This window comes from Periplaneta americana, chromosome 1 (genome assembly GCF_040183065.1).
Source record: "Periplaneta americana isolate PAMFEO1 chromosome 1, P.americana_PAMFEO1_priV1, whole genome shotgun sequence".
In the NCBI taxonomy this organism is placed as follows: domain Eukaryota; kingdom Metazoa; phylum Arthropoda; class Insecta; order Blattodea; family Blattidae; genus Periplaneta; species Periplaneta americana.
This window is the reverse complement of record NC_091117.1, coordinates 7525596-7550027: the sequence shown is the minus strand read 5'-3', so window position 1 is coordinate 7550027 and position 24432 is coordinate 7525596. Positions and strand designations below refer to the sequence as shown.

General features: G+C 37.1%; 1 protein-coding gene across 4 annotated transcripts in view; it reads left to right on the top strand.

The window, feature by feature from the left end:
• The first annotated feature begins 12644 nt into the window (after nt 1–12644).
• The window catches only part of LOC138704359 (tetraspanin-6-like), a 41115-nt gene continuing 29327 nt past the window's right edge, over nt 12645–24432 (top strand). For 3 of the 4 annotated variants that reach the window (XM_069832305.1, XM_069832222.1, XM_069832479.1), the window contains exons 1-3: nt 12645–12846; nt 18715–18903; nt 21082–21243. In XM_069832305.1, coding sequence (XP_069688406.1) covers nt 12784–12846; nt 18715–18903; nt 21082–21243 — 414 coding nt within the window. In that variant the 5' untranslated portion in view covers nt 12645–12783. The remainder of the gene's footprint in view (nt 12847–18714; nt 18904–21081; nt 21244–24432) is intronic. The other variant, XM_069832394.1, reaches the window with a different exon arrangement.

Here is a 24432-nt window from a genome sequence, read left to right as displayed (position 1 = left end):
AGATAGAGAGGAATTAGGGAGAGAAGGGAAGCACTAGGGAGATACGAGGAAGCACTAGGGAGACAAGAGGAAGCACTAGGCAGAGATAGAGAGGAATTAGGGAGACACGAGGAAGCACTAGGCAGAGATAGAGAGGAATTAGGGAGAGAAGGGGAAGCACTAGGGAGATACGAGGAAGCACTAGGGAGACAAGAGGAAGAACTAGGCAGAGATAGAGAGGAATTAGGGAGACACGAGGAAGCACTAGGCAGAGATAGAGAGGAATTAGGGAGAGAAGGGGAAGCACTAGGGAGACACGAGGAAGCACTAGGGAGACAAGAGGAAGCACTAGGGAGACAAGAGGAAGCACTAGGGAGACAAGAGGAAGCACTAGGGAGACAAGAGGAAGCACTAGGGAGACAAGAGGAAGCACTAGGGAGACAAGAGGAAGCACTAGGGAGACAAGAGGAAGCACTAGGGAGACAAGAGGAAGCACTAGGCAGAGATAGAGAGCAATTAGGGAGAGAAGGGGAAGCACTAGGGAGACACGAGGAAGCACTAGGGAGACAAGAGGAAGCACTAGGGAGACACGAGGAAGCACTAGGGAGACACGAGGAAGCACTAGGGAGAGAAGAGGAAGCGCTAGGGAGAGAAGGAGAGGAATTAGAGAGAGAAGGGGAAGCACTAGGGAGACAAGAGGAAGCACTAGGGAGACAAGAGGAAGCACTAGGGAGACAAGAGGAAGCACTAGGGAGACCAGAGGAAGCACTAGGGAGACAAGAGGAAGCACTAGGGAGACAAGAGGAAGCACTAGGCAGAGATAGAGAGGAATTAGGGAAAGAAGGGGAAGCACTAGGGAGACACGAGGAAGCGCTATGGAGACAAGAGGAAGCACTAGGGAGACAAGAGGAAGCACTAGGGAGACAAGAGGAAGCACTAGGGAGACAAGAGGAAGCACTAGGCAGAGATAGAGAGGAATTAGGGAGAGAAGGGGAAGCACTAGGGAGACACGAGGAAGCACTAGGGAGACAAGAGGAAGCACTAGGGAGACAAGAGGAAGCACTAGGGAGACAAGAGGAAGCACTAGGGAGACACGAGGAAGCACTAGGGAGACACGAGGAAGCACTAGGGAGACAAGAGGAAGCACTAGGGAGACAAGAGGAAGCACTAGGGAGACACGAGGAAGCACTAGGGAGACACGAGGAAGCACTAGGGAGAGAAGAGGAAGCGCTAGGGAGACACGAGGAAGCACTAGGGAGACACGAGGAAGCACTAGGGAGACACGAGGAAGCACTAGGGAGACAAGAGGAAGCACTAGGGAGACACGAGGAAGCACTAGGGAGACACGAGGAAGCACTAGGGAGACACGAGGAAGCACTAGGGAGACACGAGGAAGCACTAGGGAGACAAGAGGAAGCACTAGGGAGACACGAGGAAGCACTAGGGAGACAAGAGGAAGCACTAGGGAGACACGAGGAAGCACTAGGGAGACAAGAGGAAGCACTAGGGAGACACGAGGAAGCACTAGGGAGACACGAGGAAGCACTAGGGAGACACGAGGAAGCACTAGGGAGACAAGAGGAAGCACTAGGGAGACACGAGGAAGCACTAGGGAGACACGAGGAAGCACTAGGGAGACACGAGGAAGCACTAGGGAGACAAGAGGAAGCACTAGGGAGACACGAGGAAGCACTAGGGAGACACGAGGAAGCACTAGGGAGACACGAGGAAGCACTAGGGAGAGAAGGAGAGGAATTAGAGAGAAGGAGAAGCACTAGGGGGAGAAGAGGAGGCGCTAGGGAGAGATTTTATCTAATTTTGTATATTTCAACTGATTGAATTATTTATGCTTTTAAATTGAATTAATTTATTTGCTATGTAGCCTAGCTCAGTCGGCAGACTCCGTTGCCTGTTGATCCGGAGCTGCGCTCGTGCTTGTGTTAGATTCTCGTCTGGGCTGATTATCTGGTTGGTTTTTTTTCCGAGGTTTTCCCCAAAAGTGAGGCAAATGACAGGAAATCTATGGCGAATCCTCGGCCTCACTTCATCTCGCCAAAATGTTGTATAACTCTTGGATTGTTCCACATCTTAAAGTTTAAACGCCAATGTAAGATCTATGGAATACGATAAACGAAATGAAAAATGAGATAAGCGATAGAATGACGCCGTTGACAGAAATATAAACAACCACGCTAAAGCTGACGATCTGACGGCAGAAGTAATAAACAAAGCTAAAGATCGGTGACATGGCATTGATAACAGGCCTTACTTGGGAGGCGTTTTGTAGCCCCTCGCTCTGTATTTGGGCACGGCGCACGCATTTCCCAGAACTCGGCAGCCTGATTTAGCTGCCTTGGCAGTCAGCGTGGCGTCGGACCCCCTTTGTCACGGCCGCCAACATAACGGAATGCTTAATGGCGTTGTTTGTTTAGCTACGCTCGCTCGCTCGGTCGTTTTCTTTTTACGTGGTGAATACCTCATCTCGAATGGGAAGTGTTCTCGGAATCTTGTCGAAGCAAGGGCCTGAACAACCAGAATTTATGATATCTGCATTGCAAATATGCCCAGTGCCACACAAGGAGATGGAACTGTTTACAACTTCACAACTTGTTTGGACGTACTGAGTGCAGGCCACAAAATGTACGCATTTAAAGAGCGTAAATATGACAGGCATAGTCATATTATGAAAGTAGGTTACTTTTAACCCTTAAACTGATAATGTATCCTATAGGATATAACATGTTAATAGGCTATATGCTATAATTTTAATAAAACAATAGAAAAAACTGGTGGGAAAATTAAAATTTCACAATACTACAGTATTGTGCAACACATAAAAATATGGACATTGCGATAGTTGTTTTCTTTACGGTCCGACAAGGTTTAATAAACTAGTGTGAGAAATGAAGCTCTGCCAAGTTAAAGGTTAAGAGAACATCAGTAAATAACTGGAATTTAGTTTCTACATATCGATGGCTAAAAAGTGATACCGCTTATCTGTGAATTTATTTCCAAGTGAACCAGAAAACTGTTTTAAAAATAAATTTCTCCCAATATAGACGAAAAAATATTAGTTAACTGACCAATTTTGTGAACATAATAATAATAATAATAATAATAATAATAATAATATAAAAATTGGAGATTTATCCTTCGAAGAGGTGGAAAAATTCAAATACCTTGGAGCAACTGTAACAAATATAAATGACACTTGGGAGGAAATTAAACACAGAATAAATATGGGAAATGCCTGTTATTATTCGGTTGAGAAGCTTTTGTCATCCAGTCTGCTGTCAAAAAACTGAAAGTCAGAATTTATAAAACAGTTATATTACCGGTTGTTCTTTATGGTTGTGAAACTTGGACTCTTACTTTGAGAGAGGAACAGAGATTAAGGGTATTTGAGAATAAGGTGCTTAGGAAAATATTTGGGACTAAGAGGGATGAAGTTACAGGAGAATGGAGAAAGTTATACAACGCAGAACTGCACGCATTGTATTCTTCACCTGACATAATTAGAAAGATTAAATCCAGATGTTTGAGATGGGCGGGGCATGTAGCACGTATGGGCGAATCCTGAAATGCATATAAAGTGTTAGTTGGGAGACCGGAGGGTAAAAGACCTTTGGAGAGGACGAGACGTAGATGGGGGATAATATTAAAACGGATTTGAGGGAGGTGGGATATGATGGTAGAGACTGGATTAATCTTGCTCAGGATAGAGACCGATGGCGGGCTTATGTGAGGGCGGCAATGAACCTGCGGGTTCCTTAAAAGCCATAAGTATGTAAAGTAATAATAATAATAATAATAATAATAATAATAATAATAATAATGTAGTTAATTTAAATAATAGTGTAGGTAAACTAAATTACCATTTTTGTAAATGTGAGGTATCATTTCTTAGCCACTGATATGTTGCACAGAATTAACTTTAAAACAGATAGTTATGTTTAATATCTACTGATATACAGAGCGTAAAAAAATATACTGTACAATGCAAAATTTTAATGAAATGTCCCACATAAGGCAATGTATAGTCCTGAGATTTACCATCGGAATTTATCTATTTGGTACAAAGAAATAATTACTTCAAAAGCTAGCAATTCTTGTATAATATTACTGTCAGCGATAGAGACTTTTAGATTACAGGGACAGAGAAATATTTTTAGAGTTTGAGAAAGTGTTTACATGTTGAAGATTAATTCATACAAAGATACACTACGCAAATAAAGATCTGAATTAAAACACGTGTAAGTTTCTTTCGTGTAGCTCCAGGAGTATCCGAAACAATAGAAAGTGTTGTTGCCGGGACAACCCTCGTATTTATGAAGATGGGCGTGGAAATGCTTCAAGAATCCGAGCATTTCGACAAGGCGGAGAGATGACACTATTAGAATAAACCTTCTTACATATTCATGTGCTAGAAATTCCGGAACAGCTGACAATCGTCATTCTGAGAGACATCTCGGTTCACCCTTTTACGTCAGAGCAGCCAAACATCCGGCGACAGCTGTATGAAGCCCCTTCTCAAGTTTTTATATCCTACATAATTTAACAGAGACGCCACACGCCTTCGAGAATCAAGAATTCGGCCACCGACCTCCGAATTTTGTCCACGCAGTCAATGCTGTCGAACGCGTTGCTATGGTTTTTGGCAAGAGTCTGAATAACAGGAAGCCGTTATTTTTAATTTCCTGTATTGAATAATTTATGTTTGTAATTTCTTTGAGTTGTACATGATATCTTCTTCTGTCACGAACTTTTCTTCGTTCATCATTCCTTCCAGTGCATCCTTCAGCAGGCAGTTTCTTCTCAGCCAGTGACCCAACCAATTCTTTTTCCTCTTTCTGATCAGTTTCAGCATCATTCTTTCTTCACCCACTCTTTCCAACACAGCTTCATTTCTTATTCTGTCTGTCCACTTCACACGCTCCAGTCTTCTCCATATCCACATTTCAAATGCTTCTAGTCGCTTCTCTTTACTTTGTTGTAATGTCCATTTCCTTACTTCTTTTTCAATAACAAAGTAAATAAAGAATATATGTTTTATTTAACGACGCTCGCAACTGCCGAGGTTATATCAGCGTCGCCGGTGTGCCGAAATTTTATCCCGTAGGGATTCTTTTACATATCCGTAAATCTACTGACATGAGTCTGTCGCATTTAAGCACACTTTAATGCTATCGATCGAACCCACAACCTCGGGCACAGAAGGCCAGCACTCTACCGACTGCGCCACCCAGGCCGATAACAACTGAAATTAAGTTATTTAACAGATAAATTTCAGACTCTCCCAATAGCAAAAACAAAAAAATCTTTAGATAATGCTATAAATTATGCATAAATAATTAACACATGGCTTGTACGGTTATTAAAAACCAAGAACATATTTTGGAATCGCTCAAATTTGTTAAAATTTTAAAATTATGGTTTATTTAACGACGCTCGCAACTGCAGAGGTTAGGGCCTATATGAGCGTCGCCGGTGTGCCGGAATTTTGTCCCGCTGGACAGTAAACCTACTGGCATGAGCCTGTCGAATTTAAGCACACTTAAATGCCTCGACCTGGGCCGGGATCAAACCCGCAACCTCAAGCATAGAAGGCCAGCGCTATACCAACTACGCTACCGAGGTCGACTCAAATTACTTAAAGTAACGCACAGGTACAGTACATATAAAAATGTAGACGTAATGCCCATCATACAGGAGCAGAATTTCTATAGAGTGGTTCAGTAAAACATGAAAAAATTACACAGGGAATAGGGGATGCTCTACAAAACATTTTGAGACCGATAACTTAGGGTCTGCGAAGCCAGGTTAAAGAGATATGGATTTAATTTAGCAGTCACTTGTTTAATTTAGCAGTCACTTGTTTAATTTAGCAGTCACTTGTTTAATTTAGCAGTCACTTGTTTAATTTAGCAGTCACTTGTTTAATTTAGCAGTCACTTGTTTAATTTAGCAGTCACTTGTTTAATTTAGCAGTCACTTGTTTAATTTAGCAGTCACTTGTTTAATTTAGCAGTCACTTGTTCAATTTAGCTGCTTCTTGTTTAATTTAGCAGTCACTTGTTTCATTAGCAGTCACTTGTTTAATTAGCAGTATCTTGTTTAATTTAGCAGTCACTTGTTTAATTTAGCCGCTTCTTGTTTAATTTAGCAGTCACTTGTTTCATTAGCAGTCACTTGTTTAATTTAGCAGTCACTTGTTCAATTTAGCTGCTTCTTGTTTAATTTAGCAGTCACTTGTTTCATTAGCAGTCACTTGTTTAATTAGCAGTATCTTGTTTAATTTAGCAGTCACTTGTTTAATTTAGCCGCTTCTTGTTTAATTTAGCAGTCACTTGTTTAATTTTGTACTGGTCATACAGAAATTCAATTGCATCACAGAAATAACTCGACTGCCTTCAAATTACAATCAATACTGATTTGCAATTTATTTCGTTGCTTTATGGTTTGCTTACTTTTGTCACAACTTATCCCCGACAGTTATGCACATACATCAGACTGCCACATTACGTTTTAGTATTCCTTCCGTAATACAGCTGATAGGAAGTTACCGATCGCACCGCAGCCACCTAGTGGGGAACAAGGAAGAGATGAGTCCACAAGTTACACATTTCAGGAGCATTACAATCCCTACATATCTCTGCATGTTAGCAACGAGGCTATCCAAATCTGGTTCCCACCGACTCCACAAGTGTTTGCGCGCTTTTTTTCCCCCTCGCTTCTTGTCGCATGTTCTTCCTAGTAGCACAAAACAAGTCCCCAGCCCTCATCTCCAGTACGTCACAAAATGGAGGGAGAGTTTCTATGAATTTGAAACAACAACAAAATTCAAACTTCATTACTGCATCTCAATGGCTATGGGGTCTCTCTTTATCATACAACATACTTTTTTTTAGTAATGGCGAGTACTAGACTGTTCGTCATTCACCCAAATGAAGCCAGTTGTGTAGACCAATTTACCGACAGAGTCGTTGCCCGGGGTGCGCCACAAGAGGCTGGTCTACGCTACACCCACGATGAGATGAGACGATGATGATGATGAGGGGAAAAGGCAAGATAATCAACAGAAAAACAATGAAAGAGGAAATGAAATGTTGAGGAAGAAAAGAAGCAAAACGGGAAAATTATGAGAAGGAACATGAGGAAGAAAGAGATGAAATGAGAAATAATGGGAAAATAAAGACAAATTGAGGAACAAATTGGAGAAGAGAAGAGAAGAGAAGAGAAGAGAAGAGAAGAGAAGAGAAGAGAAGAGAAGAGAAGAGAAGAGAAGAGAAGAGAAGAGAAGAGAAGAGAAGAGAAGAGAAGAGAAGAGAAGAGAAATGAGGAGAGGAGAGAAGAGAAGAGAAGAGAAGAGAAGAGAAGAGAAGAGAAGAGAAGAGAAGAGAAGAGAAGAGAAGAGAAGAGAAGAGAAGAGAAGAGAAGAGAAGAGAAGAGAAGAGAAAAAAGAATGAGAAAACAGAGTAACATGAGAAAAATAATAATAATAATAATGATAATAATAATAATAATAATAATAATAATAATAATAATAATAATAATGGTTTATTTTAACTGGCAGAGTTAAGGCCATTCGGCCTTCTCTTCCACTCAACCAGTATGATAGAAAATTACTACAATGCTATGAATATAACATAATACAATACAATACAATACAATTCAAAGCAATACAATACTACAAATACAAGACAATATAATACATAATTAATATAATACAATGACAATTATTTCGTCTTCACAACACCAATAAAATAATTATGTAATAATAATAATAATAATAATAATAATAATAATAATAATAATAATAATACTAATGATAGTCATACCTAAATTAAATTAAATTATTAAGCTCGATCACAAGTATAATTTCAATTTGACTGCGCCCGTAAGAAATCGTTTAGCCTTTTCTTGAAAGTGGTTATTGTCTGGCAGCCCCTAATCTTCTGAGGTAGAGAATTCCATTCACGGGGAACTGAAAAGGGAAGGAAAAGAACGGGTAGTATAAAGTGCAATTGGAGAGAAGATGCTGAGGAAGAAAGGGGAAGTGACATTATTAAGGTTAGGAAGAAAATAAGGGGAAAGGATGAGGAAAAGAAGAAAAGAACATTAGAAGAAGGAAGGGAAATAATGGATGTCTTTGTTTATGTGTACAGGCTTCATGAAACGCTCTAAACGTATCATGGGGAATTTTCAGACGCGATTAGTCACCACAGTATTTTAAAGTGCTTTATCTAAGCCACGCCTTCATTATCTTTATCTCAGATTTTTATTCAATTCTCAATTTCATGTAACAAGTTGATGATTTCGTCTGATAATTAATCACAAGTTCATGGCACCTTTGTGTAAAAGTGAGATAACTGCCAAGTTAATAACAATCGAACTAACAAAACTCGCGTCCACACCTGTGGAGTAACAGCGCGTCTGGCCGCGAAACCAGGCGGCCCGGGTTCGATTCCCGATCGCGGAAAGTTACCTGGTTGAGGTTTTTCCGGGCTTTTCCCTCAACCCAATATGAGCAAATGCTGGGTAACTTTCGGTGCTGGACCCCGGACTCATTTCGCCGGCATTATCACCTTCACCTCATTCAGACGCTAAATAACCAAGTTGTTGATAAAACGTCGTAAAATAACCTACTAAAAATCGTTTATTTCATTATGTTCTGTGTAAAGATAAACTGCAATTACGGGCTATGAAAGTCATGAGCATTGTAGATTATACATTTACTAGTGGCTTGTGCAGCAAATGCTGCAAACTAAGTTCATTAGACGTTCAAATAAACATTTTTCAGATTTATTTTCAATGAAGAATACCAGACATTCTGAAAGTTATTTGCTTCCATAATAATGAAAGATACTCTCTCTCGAGCCAATACTGAAGAGAACCACGCATATAAATATCCACACCACACCGCCATTAAATATATGAAAAAGACCCAACCCCCACTGTCCACACCTGTAGAGTAACGGTCAGCGCGTCTGGCCGCGAAACCAGGTGGCCCGGGTTCGAATCCCGGTCGGGGCAAGTTACCTGGTTGAGGTTTTTTCCGGGGTTTTCCCTCAACTCAATACGAGCAAATGCTGGGTAACTTTCGGTGCTGGACCTCGGACTCATTTCACCTTCATTTCATTCAGACGCTAAATAACCTAGATGTTGATACAGCGTCGTAAAAAAATAACCCAATAACCCAACTCAACTTGATTAATAGCTATAAAAATATTTGATTTTTAATAATATTATTATCTTACCTAAGTTTTATAGATTTCAGTAACATATACTATATACCCGCCACTCAGTAAAATATAGAAATCAAAGTCTAACTTAAGTTATTCTCTACACGTACTTATATAACCCCAAAACGTTTCACTTTCATATCATCAATATAGCATTAATATGTATAATTAATGAAAAATAGTCACATCATGGCATTAACTACAATAATGTTTCATTTCTAATGGTAATAATGTCATCAAACCACCTCAAGTTTTGTAGTTTTTAATATCCAATACACAGCTGTACCCAGAAAATTACACACCACAGAATCGAACCTGTAAATTATTTTTAGCAAGTTAAGTTTTTAATAACAAATTTAATTTAAGCTCTAAATATGTCAGCATTGTAGTTGTTTATTATAGTGTGTGTTTTGTTTTATTCTGAAATGCAACCGGCCGTGAATGCAATTAGCTACTTCTCAAAACTGACGACAGATGGATTTTGGAAAATACGAAAATTACTTTGAAAAATTGACATTTCACTGAAAACTACTATTTTTCCGAAAAACTTTGGGTTCCAAGCTTCAAAATGAGGGGCCATTTATTAAAATCCGTTCAGCCGTTTTCCCGTAATTTCCATTACCAGTTCAAATTATATATAGATAGATTTTGTTTGGTTATGCTTAGTTACCGTTTCTATGAGTAAAGGTGGAACAAGTGCCGTACGCAGACTCTTTTGAAGGGGGTGCATTATTAAAATTGTTTAGAATTTATATTATCAGAATTTAAATTTTTTGTATTATTATTATTATTATTATTATTACTACTACTTACGAAGAAACATTTGCCAAAGTGAAATTTTCACTTACCTATCGACACTACGCGACTTTTTGCTTTAAAAAAATTGTAAAATTGAGCTTTACGGTCTCTTAAACATATCAAAGCTCAACTTGACCCCCATTGCGCACCCTGCACGACTCATAACGGTGATGCAATTCAGCCCATGTCCGTTGTAACATAAGAGGGGTGATTTGTTGGAAAGCTTGAGTAATTTTTACTCTCATATCATCAATGTTCCTGGGTTTCTGTGAATAGACAATGTCTTTAACAAAACCCCACACGAAGAAGTCAGGAGGGGTTAGATCTGGGAAGTTTGGGGGCCAAGCCAAGAGATAGCTGCTTCTCGTGCTGGGTTTCGCCTGCGACCTCATGCATGTTTTTTTAACACAGAGCCTGTTTCTACAAATGTTCGACACCACAACATTATGGAATCGTATTTAGGTACATTACGCACACCATACTCACGTCGAAATTCCCTTTGAACTCTTTCAACACTCTCAAATTTAGCATACCGAAGAACACATTGTGCCCGCTGTTGATTTGTAGTAGCCATTTTAATCATCTACGATTTTCATTTGTTCTTTCAGATTATGCAGTGTTCATTGTCATGGAAACTCTCATCTTTTAATCATAATATAACCAGCAAGAAAATTTTCCTACTATCATAATAGCTTTATAATAATAAATTATATTATCCATACCAAACGGATCAGACTGTAGTTTTCCTCCAATTCGGAATTAAACACAGGGCTCCTACGTGGACTCATGATGCAGGCGATACAGTATTATCACAGTCTAGTTATACAGTCACGAAGCTCAATACTTACTAAATATGCAAACACAGACAGTTGAAATATGCATCCATAGATAGTTGCTAACCACCAGGATCGCTACTATCGCCTCATCACAGACCCTTTCCCCAGCAGACGATAAAATGTATTGTACTTTCGATATCGTATTGTTTTGAAAAAAATTAACACCTTTCTTCCACTTCTGAAATATGAAACACATAAGCTTTATATATTATTTTCATAAAGTATATATTATATTTTATAAACTCACCTTCCTGGATCTTTCGGAAGAAGGATAATTCTGACCTCTTTTTCTTACAATTTACAGTGCCACAAACGTCTCCTTGTCCCATATTATTATTCAAATTATTGCATTTTAGCCATTTACAGTTATTACAACCGATAACGAACATTTCACAGTTTAAACAACTTTTCACAACAGAGCGAAATACGGCACAGTCAATGCCTTTTCGATCTAGACCAGGCCGTAATGTTTGTTCGGGTTTTCTATTTCAGTGTATGGAGCTCGGTGAAATATTATATTATAACTTTATTGCGTATCATTGTTAAGTTTTATTTAGTGTAATGTGTTCATAAGTTCCCTTTACTTCTTGTTGCATAATGTGTTGCAGAAATAATTACAGACCTGTGTTATTTTAATGTGAAGAGAATTTTACGTGTTAACATAATCTGTTCGCATCAACATTTTAAGTTTAGAATGGAAGCTATTTTGAGGTTCAATAAAAACGAATTTATATTACGACTTTAATTTAGCACATCTACCTTCCTTAATTTTAGACAGAAAATTTACCATATCACTCCTCTGAAATTAGTGTACGTACGATTGTGTTACTTCGTCTCTTAGATAGTAGATAAATACAATAATTCAGTACTCAATTGTAGTATTAAAATACAGACAAATAGAATGTGACGGGTGTCATACATGACATTATGTTTAATTATAATGTATAATTGCGAATATAGGAATATAAGTTAAATATAGTAAACATAACCTATACTTTCCATATGACATAACATACATATGTAGTGGCAGGGCATTGGAGACCACTAAAATCAGACAGAAGGGGGCAACTGGTACAGTAAACATAACCTATAATTTCAAGATATCTAAATATCCGTGCGGTGCAACTGAAAATTATTGAATCGTGCATAAATGAATGTAAAAGAATTTCGCAATATTTAATCGAAATAATTGCAGGTATTACACATACGAATAACGTAATTTTCACACCAAAAATAATATTACACATTAACTCGCGAGGAATTATGTCTGAAGTGTCTCCTAATCATTGTTTCAAATGTTATTAATGCAATTACACTACATTTTAGAGAAATATATGTTACTCTTTATGCATTCCAACTAATTTATATGGTTGAAACGCCGCCCTTCGTGATCGGGTGAAGCGAGTCACATGGCCTGTATTAGATCACGATGCCAGTGACACAGTCTATTGTTCCTAGTACTCACAGCGCTCCAAGCGGCTAGCAACTATCGCGAGAAATGCAAAAAATCATCCCAAGCTTCGTGACTGTATATAGTAGACTGTGGTATTATTCACTCTGACTGGCAGAGAGCCTAGGAGTGTAAAATATGTTCTTCGTGAGTGCCTATTCCCCTTCCCGAGTGTAGACCATGCCGCAAACAGATGTTCTGCGCTTAATCCTATCTTTCACAAAGTACTAATCAAACGTATATGACATGTGGTAATCTCCGGATGTGATGTTATCTTATCACACGCAAAGTGCTGCTAATTTCGCTATCTAATCGGACAATAAGGTAGTCACATATGATTCGTAGGCCCGGGAAGTAGTTAGTGTTTTGGTCGCTGTGTTAGACTCCACGTCTCCGTGAACTTCCTTGTGTGGCTGAAAATGTCTGTGCAGTGTGGTCTTCCGCTGCACCTTTCTTCCTTTACCCAGAGATTCAAGTGATGAAAATCTACAAGCATGAAGTCATCAGACATCTTCATGTATTTGTCTGTCTAGTGCTTGTGGTGAGTCAGGGATCAGAGTTCAGTCCCTACCAATATTCCATTATGATTTAAATTTATTCACCTATACACATGTAAAGAGCTATACAAAATTTCTCGTAATTGGAACAAAAACTTAATGAGGAAATTTTTGACATATCAGATCTTATATTTAGAAAGGAATAATAAATTATTTTTATGGAAACAAAATACTTTGCGACTATTGTGCCAGTTATGACGTCATATATACACATTTAACGTGACTACCGAGCGATGTCATATTCTTAGTCATAACATGGCCAACATTGAACAAGTTTTTTATAAAAATGCACGTTTAACATGAGTTTAATATAGTAACTCCTTTCTTTTTTAGAACTCTGAACATGTATTTATGTTAGGCGATTGTCAAGATGGCCGTGACAAGACAAAGCTAATCATGTGACTCCGAGGTATTTCTCGTTAGCCATGTATATTTTATAGTAACTACCTTAATTCTTAATAAAATATGTAATACATATAATAAATATATGAAAATGTTCAGTAATGAACACTCATTGAAATTTAGCTAGTGAAATTGGCAAAAAAAACTCTACAAGTTGTAAAATTTATGGAAAATTATAAGAACTATTTCATTTTTCGCGAATGAATACATTGGTTTTGTAAATATTTCCAAGCTGGACATATGTATAATTCCGAAGGCAATCTGAAGTTGAATTGTTACAGCGTATTTAAATGTGAACAAATGGCAATAGGTTTTGGACTGAATGGGTCCGTCTGATGCTTATCTATACTAATAATAAATCTGTAGCCGAAATTTTTCTGGTAATTTTCGATTTTCCAAAAATAATTGGTCCTAACGTATATAATTAACCACCCTGAAACCGAAAATCGTTTTTTTTTTTAATTTTTGTTTCTATGTCTGTCTGTCTGTCTGTCTGTATGTATGTTTGTTTGTTACCTTTTCACGCGATAATGGCTGAACGGATTTCGATGAAAACTGGAATATAAATTAAGTTCGTTGTAACTTAGATTATAGGCTATATGGCATTCAAAATACATTATTTAAAAGGGGGGGGGTTATAAGGGGGCCTGAATTAAATAAATCGAAATATCTCGCTTATTATTGATTTTTATGAAAAATGTCATATAACAAAAATTTCTTTAAAAATCATTTCCGATAAGTTTTATTCTTTGAAAAATTTTCATAGGACTGATATTTAATGAGATAAATGAGTTTTAAAATTAAAATAACTGTCATCTAAGGCCGTGTAATGAAATAAACAAATGACTTCGTCTATAAGGGGCCTTGGTCAACAACAATCGAAAGCTATGAATCATAGCCTACAGAAAATGTTTCTGTGTTTGTATGAAGCAATATCGGAAGCTAAATTAACCGATTTGTATAATTAATTATTATTTCATCATTGGAAAGTGTAGTTTCTCTGTATGGACATAATGCTATAATGTTATTACAGTAACTTGTGAGTGAATCGAGGACAGGTAAGATTAAAATAGCTTCTTATGCACAGAAAACTTGATAGGCTATTCTGTACATTCGTTTCCTGTATTTCTTAAAATAATGTTTATCTCAGAGAATTAACGAACAAAGAGAATGTATTGATTTAGTATGCAGTAATAATACGTTAGCTTAGCATTTCATTATTTTGTAATCCAAATTTTAACTATGCTCAATTGAATCGAGTTAAAATACATAAAATACATATGCATTAAATGCAATGCAAAAAATTTGGGTAATGAGCCAAGCAGATTATATTGCCCTGTTGTAAAATACAATTTGTTCCTCCTGAGATTCATGAGCCCCCATAACAAATTGAAAACTTACTTATCGGGGTACATCCGTTATCAACACACTTTTTATATAATATAATATAATATAATATAATATAATATAATATAATATAATATAATATAATATAATATAATATAATATAATATAATTTAAGTTATTTGAAGGGTTCACAACCATAGTGGGCCAAGCGCCATTTACTGAATACATAGAAAACAAGAGTTAAAATTAAGTTATTACCATAATTCAATGGAAACATATAACAAGTAAAATGAAGCAAACACATTAAATCTAAATGATATGTCAATGTTCATTGAACTATGGATGCATGTAATAAAAATTAAGAAACATGTTAAAGGAATTGTCATTGCACCAAATGAGTGTCTCTGGACCAAAATGATTCCATTTTAATTATTTAAATATAATTTAAATTATGTAGCATATTAAACGATTTACCCTTCTATCAAACACGAATCTTCCCTGGATCAAATGTCATATTTTAATTATGTAATTACTTTATATTTATTTCTAACGGGTGCAGCGGAGCGCACGGGTACGGCTAGTCTACTAATATAGTATTAATATGTTACAATTTATTCATCATGAACGTTTTCGGCATATTTATGCCATCTTCAGATATTAAACTTTGTCTTTGTAATGCTTAATATATGCCACAATGTTGAAACATGGGTAAAAGCGACGTAATCGTTGTGTGCTATTTAAATGAACTTATGGATTATAGTGTCCATACAGCTATTGATTATAAACTATCACTTCGTAATGAATTAAAACACACACACTGAATGAATGGAACAACTAAAACAGGGGTGTAAAAATTTTAACACACTAGCAGATGATGTTTGGTAAAATTCAAGGTGAATGTCAGAGCCAAGACACCGATATGAACACATCAATACAACAATACAAGCTTCTGCACTCTGGCTTTCTGAACTCCGAGAAGTGACAACGTGAAATTTGTTAATACACAACCATAGTAAGCTGATACCAAATAACAACATCACTGCACTTCAACTGTTAGTATCTCAAAACCAGACAACACAAATCACTACAAACGCAGAGATTATAGTTATTTATGGTACTTGTGAGGTAAGTGCATCTTTATTGCACGAGTGGAAAGATTTAAGCACGAGGCGTCAGCCGAGCACGATAAAGATCACGCTCACAAGTACCATACGTAATTTTATCCATGACCGTAACGAAAAATTATGTTTTATAAAAGAAAATATGTTGAAAATAAGTCCTCATGTAATCACATACCATGGCATGGATTTTAGAATCGATACGTGTACTAGGTAGGTCATGATGTAGGTGGCCATGATTAGTAAAGAATGGTATCTAAGGCGTTGGATAAATAACAAATTATAATTAATTATATAATTTTAATATATATTTTTTTCACTTTAAACGTGTATTTTCGTGTTTTTGAAGTTTCAGGGATTATTTAGAAGTTTTCACGGGACTATTGTGATTAAAATAATTTCACATTTTACTTCTGTAAACTTAAGAGGAATATTAAAACTTAATTAATCATCGTGTCTGTTTAGCTCAGTTGGCTAACGCGTGTTGTTTTAAAATCCTATAAACCCAACTTCGCAGGTTCAAGTCTCCTCGCATCCCAAAAGGTAAATTATTACAAAATTTTAAAAAGATGCATATTAGATATGGATGTAATGCACAAATTAAGACGTAGCGGATAGAGAAAAGAGAAGGAGATTGAGTGTATGTATATTTAAGAAATGGTAATAAAGAAGTAGAGGTAGTGACATCTAGTAAGTAATAAATTATAGACATCAGCTCAAAGAATTTTGAGTGACCACAAGGGTCCTGAATACAATAAACATGTACAATAATGTGATGTGATACATTAAAGAAAAAAGAAAGTTAATTGTTGAAGGCAAATATAAGTTGATTAATTGAAATAGAGATGATGATGTAATATTTGAAGAGAATCCTTGATAATATTTATAAGGATAGACATTACATAATCAAAAGGAATGTGAAGTCCTTAAGATAATTCCATGTGAATTTCGTGATTGAACCTCTACTGCCAAACAGCAAACCAATGACGGACCATTGTTTAAGAGGGACGTTGTACTTTTGAGAAAGATACGGCAGACAAGGTTCATATATGGACTTCTTCTCAATATCAACCTCGGTGGCCTGATTTAGGTTTCTTTCGAAACGGATAGTAGGGTCAAGAACAAGAGCCCGTTTTAAGCGTCCGTTGATAGCAATAATGTCTGCCCGTCTAAAAGAACCATCTGATGATACACAATGTACTTCCTCATGAATCTCCCAATTTAAAGTTTTTAACGATATTGCCAAAGCATGTCGTACACGATGATGTCTAGCATTGATCAGCAGCTCGCCTTTGGGGCATTGCCCAGCACGTGTCCAAGTGTTTCAAGCTCGCTACAGTCTGGATGACGGCAGCGGGTTGTGCTTACAGTTCTGCCCGGTATTGCGCGAACCGCCGAAATATTGCTTGACATTTTTAAAGCATTGATCCATTCTGAGGAAGATAGGCCCTTTCGACTGCTTAACCATGAGTCAGCCTTGGGGAGATCACTATAAACAATAACCCCTTTACCACGCAAGGTATGGTTTGTCCAAGTTTGGAATGCGTAATTTCTTAAGTGTTTACGAATTTTACGACCTGACCAGTTGATAGCAACAATAGTTGTGATATTCAATTTTGACAGAGCAGAAACTTTTTCATACACTCAATCTCCTTCTCTTTTCTCTATCTACTACGTCGCAATTTGTGCATTGCATCCATATCTAGTATGTATTTTTTTTTTTTAATTTTGTAATAATTTACCTTTTGGGATGCGAGGAGACTTGAACCTGCGAAGTTGGGTTTATAGGATTTTAAAACTTTTAAACAATACGCGTTAGCCAACTGAGCTAAACAGATGATAAATTGCGTTTTAATATTCCTCTTAAGTTTACAGAAGTAAAATGTGAAACTATTTTAATCACATTATTCCCGTGAACACTTCTAAATAATCCCTGATACTTCAAAAACACGAAAATACACGTTTAAAATGAAAAAAAAAAATTAAAATTATATGATTAATTATAATTTATTTGTCCAACGCCTTAGATACCATTCTTCACTAATCATGGCCTCCTACATCATGACCTACCTAGTACACGTATCGATTCTAAAATCCAGGCCATGATATGTGATTACATGAGGACTTATTTTCAACATATTTTCTTTTATAAAACATAATTTTTCGTTATGGTCATGGATAAAATTACGTATGGTACTTGTGAGCGTGATCTTTATTGTGCTCGGCTGACGCCTCGTGCTTAAATCTTTCCACTCGCGCAATAAAGATGCACTTACCTCACAAGGACCATAAATAACTATTACACCTCTGTTTTAGTTTACGTCGCTTTTACTCATGTTTCAACATTGTGGCATATATTGAGCATTACAAAGACAAAGTTTAATATCTGAAGATGGCATAAATATGCCGAAAACGTTCATGATGAATAAATTGTAACACATTAATACTATATTAGTAGATTAGCATCAGACGGACCCATTCAATCCAAAACCTATTGTACTCTGCTTATCGGTCAAAACCCCAACAAAATGAATGAAAATGGCAATAGGTTTGCAGTATCTATATATCTAATTTCAACTTGAAATGAAGATGATGAGAAAACTTTGAGGTTGTGTGATGTCTCAATACAAGGCTATTAACTTTGTAATTACGTAGAAAAATATAACTTTGTTAAGATTTGGATGTTAAATTAATGAAAATGAAGAAACTCGATAATAAACGCAATCGACCGCTTTGCTGCTTCCTTTGTTTTGTGGGATGTATAACGTTTTAGATTGTTGTCTTCGTTTAACATAAAATTGTAAACGAAGTGCGTTGTGAGAAAATGTTAATAGTGGAAGAAAAGATTTTGGTGATTCTTATTGGGCTCCAAATAGGGTTTTTAACTTCTTTGAAGAAAGTACGGGAGACTAAGGAATCAACAAAATGTTACGTATAAAAATGGATTAAAAGTTTGGCATCCTATTATTCTGTTCGCGCCGGCAGGTGCTGCGCGCCGGCCTGCTGTACGCGGCGCTGAACATCCGCCACTCGCTGCTGCCGCTGGACGCCTTCCTGCACGACTACGTGTCCGTGCTGCTGACCTACCTGCTGCCCAGCTGCGCCCTCTTCGTGGCCCTGGGGGTGTTCGGGGCGTCGGCCGGCGTGGCGGCCAAGCGCTGGATGTTCCACACAGTGAGTGACAATAGGTTAACAACGTTACCGGTGTCGAGATTTATAAGACAGAGACGAGACGGAAGGCGGAGGGAGGGCAGACGGATAAAGAGAGAAAAAGAGACAAACTAAAGAGAGGGATGCAGAAAACAGAGGCAGAGAGAAAATAAAGAGACTGAATGAAAAGAGAGAGACAGACTGAAGGAAAAAGAGAGACAGACTGAAGGAAAAAAGAAAGAAAGACTGAAGAAAAAACAGAGACAGATTGAAGGAAAAAGAGAGACAGACTGAAGGAAAAAGGAGAGACAGACTGAAGGAAAAAGGAGAGACAGACTGAAGGAAAAAGGAGAGACAGACTGAAGGAAAAAGGAGAGACAGACTGAAGGAGAAAAAAGACATACTGAAGAAAAAAGAGAGACAGACTAAAGGAAAAAAGAGAGACAGACTGAAGGAAAAAGATAGACAGACTGAAGGAAAAAAGAGAGACAGAAAAAAGAGAGACAGACTGAAGGAAAGAAAAAGTGGCAGACTGAAGGAAGAAAGAGAAACAGACTGAAGGAAAAAAGAGAGACAGACTGAAGAAAAAAGAGAGATATGCTGAAAGAAAAAAGAGAGACAGACTGAAAGAAAAAAGAGAGACAGGCTGAAGGAAAAAGAGAGATAGGCTGAAGGAAAAAAGAGACAGACTGAAGGAAAAAAGAGAGATAGACTGAAGGAAAAAAGAGAGACAGACTTAAGGAAAAAAGAGAGACTGACTGAAGGAAAAAAGAGAGATAGACTGAAGGAAAAAAGAGAGACAGACTTAAGGAAAAAAGAGAGACTGACTGAAGGAAAAAAGAGAGACAGACTGAGGGAAAAAAGAGAGACAGACTGAAGGAAAAAAGAGAGATAGGCTGAAGGAAAAAAGAGAGACAGACTGAAGGAAAAAACGAGACAGACTGAAGGAAAAAAGAGAGATGGGCTGGAGGAATAAAGAGGCAGATTGAAGGAAAAAACGAGACAGACTGAAGGAAAAAAGAAAGAAAGATTGGAGAAAAAAGAGAGACAGACTGAAGGATAAAAGAGAGATAGACTGACGGAAAAAGGAGAGGCAGACTGAAGGAAAAAAGAGAGACAGGCTGGAGGAAAAAAGAGGAATATTGAATGAAAAAAGAGAGACAGACTGAAGGATAAAAGAGAGACAGACTGAAGGAAAAAAGAGAGACAGACTGAAGGAAAAAGAGAGAGACAGACTGAAGGAAAAAAGAAGAGACAGACTGAAGGAAAAAAGAGAGACTGACTGAAGGAAAAAGAGAGACAGACTGAAGGAAAAAAGAGAGATAGGCTGGAGGAAAAAAGAGGCAGATTGAAGGAAAAAAGAGAGACATACTGAAGGAAAATGACAGACAGACTGAAGGAAGAAAGATAGACAGGCCGAAGGAGAAAAGACACACTGAAGGAAAAAAGACAGACTGAAGGAAGAAAGAGAGAGACTGAAGGAAAGAAAGTGACGGACTAAAGGAAAAAAGAGAGACAGACTGAAAGAAAAAAGAGAGACAGACTGAAGGAAAAAAGAGAGACAGACTGAAGGAAAAACGAGAGACAGACTGAAGGAAAGAAAGAGAGACAGGCTGAAGAAAAGAGAGAGTCAGACCGAAGGAAGAAAGAGAGACAGACTGAAGGAAAAAAGAGAGACAGACTGAAGGAAAAAAGAGAGACAGACTGAAGGAAAAAAGAGAGACAGACTGAAGGAAAAAAGGGAGACAGACTGAAGGATAAACGAGAGACAGACTGAAGGAAAGAAAGAGAGACAGGCTGAAGAAAAGAGAGAGCCAGACTGAAGGAAGAAAGAGAGACAGACTGAAGGAAAAGAGCCTGTACCATGTATGCACTTTTGAAATTGACACGAGAAAGTGATGAGGTCAGTTCCACGCTTCGGTAGTCTTTTCACTGCCGGAAAAAACAGGGACTCAATGTGACAGGATACTAAATGCACTTCGGCTCCGTCCTGAAGTTATGATGACGAGAGAAATGTCTACACTGAGGCGTTTATTTAATTTTTCATGTAACTACCTTGTCTATTAGTTTCACTTAAATCACTGTACATCCATGCGAACTTGTACAGCCTACTCGCCATGATGCACAGAATCTGTGCTCTAACGTAACGTACTGTCACTAATAATGGGGCAGTTTCATATTGCCGGAATCTTCATGTTGCAGTACAACGTAATACTGGTCATCCTGTATTTTGTGGAGGTCATTCTGTTTATACTCGCCTTCAACATGTGGATGGACTTCAACAACAGAGTAGAACACGCTATGGATGATCACATGAGCAACTATCCAACCAACCGACGAGACATCGATTATTTGCAGATAACAGTAAGTTCAAGTAGGGCCTATCTTCAAGTCCAAAGCCATGCCCAAAAAGTACGTTGCGTTGGTGTCCCCTTAACTTAGTTCGTATTCCTTTTATTTCTGTTTGTTACCGCTAGATGGCAAAGAAGTTATACTGAAATTATTTAAAATGGTAAAGGTTTATATGCATTTACACTACAGGGTGTTTCAGAAATACTTTGACAAACCTTAGGGACATGTTCCTTACACCAAAAAAAAAAAAAAAAAAAAGTTCATATAAACATATGTTCGAAAATCCATCGTTTTTTTAGTTATTAATGAAAGAACATAATGAAATATCTGTTAGATATTGTCAGTTCGCTAGCAAGCGTTGCAACTTTAATCAATTCAGAAACTCATAACAAATGTTCAAATGACAAATGACTGTAGTAAACAAGTCTCCTTGGCAACACATAGTCATCTAGGATACAAATGTGCATCAGCAGACTTGTATCGATAACATCATTCGATTATTTATCTAACAAAATGAATATCATTATCGGTTGTATTGTATTGTATTGTATTTATTAACATTCCATGGTATTCACACATTGCTTACAGCTAGAATATGTAACAAGTCAAAAAATTTAATACTATTATAAAAACTTAATTTATAGTCACAGTCTAGATGAAATATATACAGACGAGATTTACAATATAGTCTACTAGTACAACACGAAGTTTTAGTATCAATTTCATGAAGCGTTATTGAATGTCATGAATTCACCTACAGAATAGAAGGCGTGAGAAATTAGGTACTTCTTTAATTTGGCCCTAAATAATTTTATGTTTTGAGTTTCATTTTTTTTATATCCATAGGGAGGCTATTAAAAATTTTTACTGCCATATAAAGCACTCCTTTTTGATAGCACGATAGACTTGCCGATGGAGTATGAAAGTCATTTTTTGACGTGCATTTATGCTATGAACTGTTGAATTAGTTACAAAGTTTTCACGATTACATACGAGGAAGATTATTAATGAAAAGATATACTGACAAGCCATGGGCATTATTTGTAGTTTTTTTTTAAATAGTCCTACACGATTCCCTAGATTTGGCTCCTACTATTATTCTAATTACTCTTTTTTGTAATAGAAATATACTGTTACTATCTGTGGAATTTCCCCAGAATATTATTCCAAAACTCATTACCGAGTGGAAGTGTGCAAAGTATATTGTTTTTAAGGTATTGATATTTACTATCTTTCGCATAGATCTAATAGCAAAACAAGCTGAATTTAGTTTGGGGGTTACAAACTTAAGTTAAGTTGTTGGGTTGTACTTCGAAACGCGTTGAACGTAAACTTTCATTGTTATGAGTTTCTGAATTGATTAACGTTGCAACACTTGCTACCAAGCTGACAATATCTAACAGATGTTTCATTATGTTCTATCATTAATAACTAAAAAACGAAGGCTTGTCGGACATATGTTTATATGAACTTTTTTTTTCTTGATAATTCATTTTGAATCTTGCGTACACTACTTTTAACACTTGAATATAATTAATTGATTAACTAGTGGACTTACTCGTGTTAATTATGTAAGATTTGTCCGGCTTACAGCTGTTTCAGTGCTTCACGCACCATCCTCAGAGCCTACTAGATCTCGGCGTCATTTCGAACTTCTCTGCCTGTTATGTGGGTGTGTTTGATTGTTGAAAGGTGTTGAAGAGTGGAGTCAAATAATGTGTGTGTACTGAAATTGATCTGTGTGTTGAGAATTTGATCGGGGTGTGTTTTAGTGTGTTTGTATACATACATACTTACTTACTGGTTTTAAGGAACCCGGAGGTTCATTCCGCCCTCACATAAGCCCGCCATTGGCCCCTATCCTGAGCAAGATTAATCCATTCTCTATCATCATATCCCACCTCCCTCAAATCCACTTTAATATTATCTACGTCTCGGCCTCCCCAAAGGTCTTTTGCCCTCCGGCCTCCCAACTAACACTCTATATGCATTTCTGGATTCGCCCATACGTGCTACATGTCCTGCCCATCTCAAACGTCTGGATTTTATGGTCCTAATTATGTCAGGTGAAGTATACAATGCGTGCAGCTCTGTGTTGTGTAACTTTCTCCATTCTCCTGTAACTTCATCCCTCTTAGCCCCAAATATTTTCCTAAGAACCTTTGTATACATACATACAATAACATAAATGCGGACATGGAAATCCTACACATACAACCCAAGAACCAAAAACTCAACAATACAAAATATACAAACACACTAAAACACGCCCCGATCAAATTCTCAACACACAGATCAATTTCAGTACACACACACTATTTGATTCCACTCTTCAACACCTTTCAACAATCAAACACACCCACATAACAGGCAGAGAAGTTCGAGATGATGCCGAGATGTAGTAGGCTCTGAGGATGGTGCGTGAAGCACTGAAACAGCTGTAAGCAGCACAAATCTTACATAATTAACACGAATAAGTCCGCTAGTTAATCAATTTTTTTTTCTTGTTTTGTTGTGAGGAACATGCCCCCAAGGTTTGTCAAAGTATTTCTGAAACACCCTGTATACATAAAGTGATGATGTTGGCTGATATGCCATTCTGCAGTAAGATATAGACCATATGATTTTTCCAGAAGTTGTCATGGGCTCTTTCAATGCCAATGTCTCTATGGCAGTTAAGTTATCTAGAATGGAGCGAGATTTCCCAAATCCACTCTGGACAAGAATGATTGATTAAGTCATCATGTTTTAAGAATCTTCTCAAGCGGTTGTTGACCTCCGAAAGTTACATAATGCTGATTTAGATTAGATTAATTATTATTTTGTTACACTCTATTAACTGAGGTATATTTGTGTCCAAGGGCAACTGAATACAGAAGCCAGAATCACACATAACTTATACCGGGTGAACCGTAAATAATGTAATTCATTTCAGGGGGTTATTCTTTGAGATATTTAAAATAAAAAAGTTTAATACAATTTTCTTCGTTTTTGCTTCTTTTTCGAGATAAAACTGATTTATATGAAACATTTCATAGTGCGTTTTGGAAAAGCCATTTTTTAAATTCCCAATATCCTCAGTCAATTTAAGAGAGCAGTGTATTGTGATAATAAATGATTGAAAGAATTTTAGTTTTGTTTTTTAAATATGCAGAAATTTGATCCAAAAAAATGTAATATTGTAAAATTACTTTTCAAAAC